The following is a 3,397-nucleotide window of genomic DNA, read 5'->3' on the forward strand; positions in this document are numbered from 1 at the left end:
TGGGGATGTTCATGTTGCTGCAGTCTGCAGTCTGACCGCGCTAGATGTCGCTAAAAGTTACACACTGTAGCTTTAAGCCTACACTATAATGCAAGTCAAAAAAACTACACGACCCAAAAACCAACAGTGCTTCCGCTCTGAGTTTTTCACCTGCGTTAAAAAACAACAAGAATGGAGACCGGAAGAGTTTTATCATTTGTTCACTCTATTGTTGTTACCGTTCCAAGAAGCCGCTTTCCAAGGCCTCAGCAGAGCGACGTTTATCATCAGGGAGACTCTTTATAGGGTTTTCATTCAAATCGTTTACTTTGTTCAGTTAGTGAAATTGTTTTGATCCAAAAAGTTTGAAATTTGAAATCCATCACTCCACAAGAGGTTTCTCTTTTCCCAGAAGATATTAAAGTTATCAATAATTTATCTTGCAAAGCAGGCTCGTTTGATTAATTTCTTCAGGTAGAAAACTCTGCTGAAGACTTCATCTCCGGGTGCAGGTAGCACAGCTGGGTCACTAAAGAAAACTTTAAAATGTCTGTTCTGCAGACTAATCACATCTTTCTTTAATATGTCTGACTTCCTCTTAGCAACATCAGTTAGTGCTCCGATGTAAATGATTAAGTTCTTCAAGGTTGGATGTAATTCTGTGATCTCCATCATCCTCTTTGAGATTTCAGAGAGCATTCAACATTTCTGTGTTGTTCTTGTTGTAGAAGCATTTGATCTCATTCACAGCATCATCACTTAGTATTCATGTTTCTGGCTAAGCAGCTGGTTTGTTATCATGTTTTTTCATGTTTAAATTTTCTATTTTATCCTACAACATTTAGGCTTCTATTTTATTTAAAACAATGTGATTCAGTCATAGTTTTTTAACTTGAATGCTATATACTATTTTGCTTTTAATTATAGATAAATACATTGTTTTATCTAACTTAAAACTTTTATTTCTTTCATATTTTATTCACCGACTTTGTCTCTCTTAATGGAGAGACACTGCCAGTGCGACATCCTGAAGTGTGTTGGCTATTTTACTTTCTTTGTGTGGGTTAAAATATAAGATTGACTAGTTTTAAACATTTCTCATCTTAAACCTCACATCAACCCACAGGTAATACTTCCCACTTCTCCCACTGTTTGGCTATAAAAGCTTCTAGTCAACTACTAAACAGCAAACACTCTAACCATGAACTATGTTAAACTAAATGTTTGAAAATCTGTGTTACCATTATAAACCCATTTCTGTCACTATTTTACATCAAATGATATATACTGTACAGATCTGAATATAAGCATGTCAGAACCAGAACAAAATTAACAACCAACTATTAATGCAACATGATACTCTGTAAGTAAATTATATATTTTCTCTCTGAAAAGCATAAAGCCTGCTTTCCGTGTCCTGTGTTACATTATAAAATGTTACGTCAAGTGACATGTCCTTGTTTTTCTCTGTTCTTCATCAAAAGAATGATTATGTTGTTTTGCACATTAACTGTGTCCTTTGGTTGTAACCAGAAATAGGAGAAGAGACAGCTGCTTCAGCACAGAAGCGAGATCAGCAGCAGAACGATCAGGAGCAGAGGGATCAGCAGCAGAACGATCAGGAGCAGAGGGATCAGCAGCAGAACGATCAGGAGCAGAGCGATCAGCAGCAGGCTAAGAGAGTGCAGGAGCTTCCAGGTAAGATACTAACAGCATTAAGTTGTGGTGGTGTAGATAAGAGCACCTTCAAAAGTAGAAGTTTTCAAGAGAAATCATGAGTCATTAACTTTGATACAGCTCATTAGTTTTTACTGCTACTGATTTTCATGTTTTAGAACAGTTAATCAAGAATTGTGGTGTCTTATGTCATTAACATAAGAAATTCAGATGTAAAGTGAAGTGAAAGCCCTTTGGGAAACTCCTCCAACTCCCATTGTCATTGTGACACAGCACACACAAGTGAACACTGCACACCATGAAATTGCATTTATGCCTCACCCGTGCAAGGGGGCAGCCCTCAATGGCGCCCCAAGGGAGCAGTGTGGCGGTACCATGCTCAGGGTACCTCAGTCATGGAGGAGAGCGCTGGTTAATTACTCCCCCCACCAACCTGGCGGGTCGGGAGTCGAACCGGTAACCTTTGGGATCCAAGTCTGACACCCTAACCGCTCAAGCACGACTGCTGTAAATATATATGTGGTATTGATTCCTTGTATTCAAGTTATTTTTATATCAAATGTGACTTTTCATTGACTGCAGAAAAAAGGAAGGAAGATCAGGCATCAGTAGAGCATCATGATCATGGGCAGAGTGAAGGAGGGCAACACGATCATGGGAAGAAAATAGCACAATAAAAAAACACAGCAATACTTTTAAATAGAGGAATAATCACAACTTGAGCTGTCTCAAATATCAGCTTAAAGATAGTTGCATTACTCAGGTCTTCATTAAATGCATAATATAAGCAAAGATGGATGATAATTATATTTAAATCTAACATACTAATATTAAACTTCTCAAAATCCTCTTATTTTACCATAATGATAAAATACATAATTGTAGTTTTAATTGAAATCCCAACTTTTAAATATTGGTGTCCTTTTCTTGTCCACATTTTTTTGTATTTCTCTGCCAAATTGCTTTTGTTCATATTTATTGTGAAAACCAAAACAAGGGGCAACAATGTGAAACAAAATAAAGTAAACATTTTTTTCTAAATTTCTCAAAAACTAAAATATGTGGCTGTTGCATGTACATTTATTCCCTTTTACTTCAATACCCTTAAAGCAACCCTGTACAACCAAATGCCTTCAGAGATCAGTTTGATATTAAGCAGAGTTAATGTATTAATTTGCAGTGGCTTGCAAAATTATTCTATCCTTTAAAGTTTACAGTATTTTGTAACATTACAGCCATAAACTTAAGTAATTTTTTGGGATAAAAGAAGCAAAAGAGCATACAACCGTGAAGTAGGAAAAAAATCATCATTTAAATATTTATTTCGCAAATAAAAATACTCAATAGGCAGTCCGCAAAATTATTCTGCCCCTTTTTTTTCTAAATGCAACCAACTGCCTTCAGAAGTTGCCTGATGAAAGCTAATGGCTAAATAACCATATTGGAAAAAATTCGTACTAGAAGCAGCGTGCTTCCATCTAACAGTCAGAAGACAAACTTGCACTCAGCTGAACTCTGCAAGATAGAACTATGTCGTATATTTTGTGACGTGGCAGTAATGGAAAGAAAAGAAATAGTTCAATCTGAACGTTCTTTTTAACAACAGCAGTGTCAATGAAATAGAGGGAATTCCTTATGATTGTCTTGCAAAAAAATACAACAAAGAAACTTTCGTATTAAATGTGGGGCTTACTGGATTCAACAAGTTCTTCAGTCCAGGGTCTAAAGATTTTTAAACTTA

General features: G+C 36.2%; 1 protein-coding gene across 1 annotated transcript in view; it reads left to right on the forward strand.

Moving 5' to 3' along the window:
- Positions 1-1,512: 1,512 nt before the first annotated feature.
- LOC107104872 (PH domain-containing protein DDB_G0275795-like) overlaps positions 1,513-3,397 on the forward strand; it is a gene marked incomplete at both ends in the record, with an annotated part of 13,733 nt that continues 11,848 nt past the window's right edge. The window contains 2 exons of the mRNA XM_015404990.1: positions 1,513-1,677; positions 1,994-2,112. Coding sequence (XP_015260476.1) covers positions 1,513-1,677; positions 1,994-2,112 — 284 coding nt within the window. The remainder of the gene's footprint in view (positions 1,678-1,993; positions 2,113-3,397) is intronic.

The sequence above is a fragment of the Cyprinodon variegatus genome, unplaced genomic scaffold, assembly GCF_000732505.1.
Source record: "Cyprinodon variegatus isolate N-32 unplaced genomic scaffold, C_variegatus-1.0 Scaffold1932, whole genome shotgun sequence".
NCBI classification, from domain to species: Eukaryota; Metazoa; Chordata; class Actinopteri; order Cyprinodontiformes; family Cyprinodontidae; genus Cyprinodon; species Cyprinodon variegatus.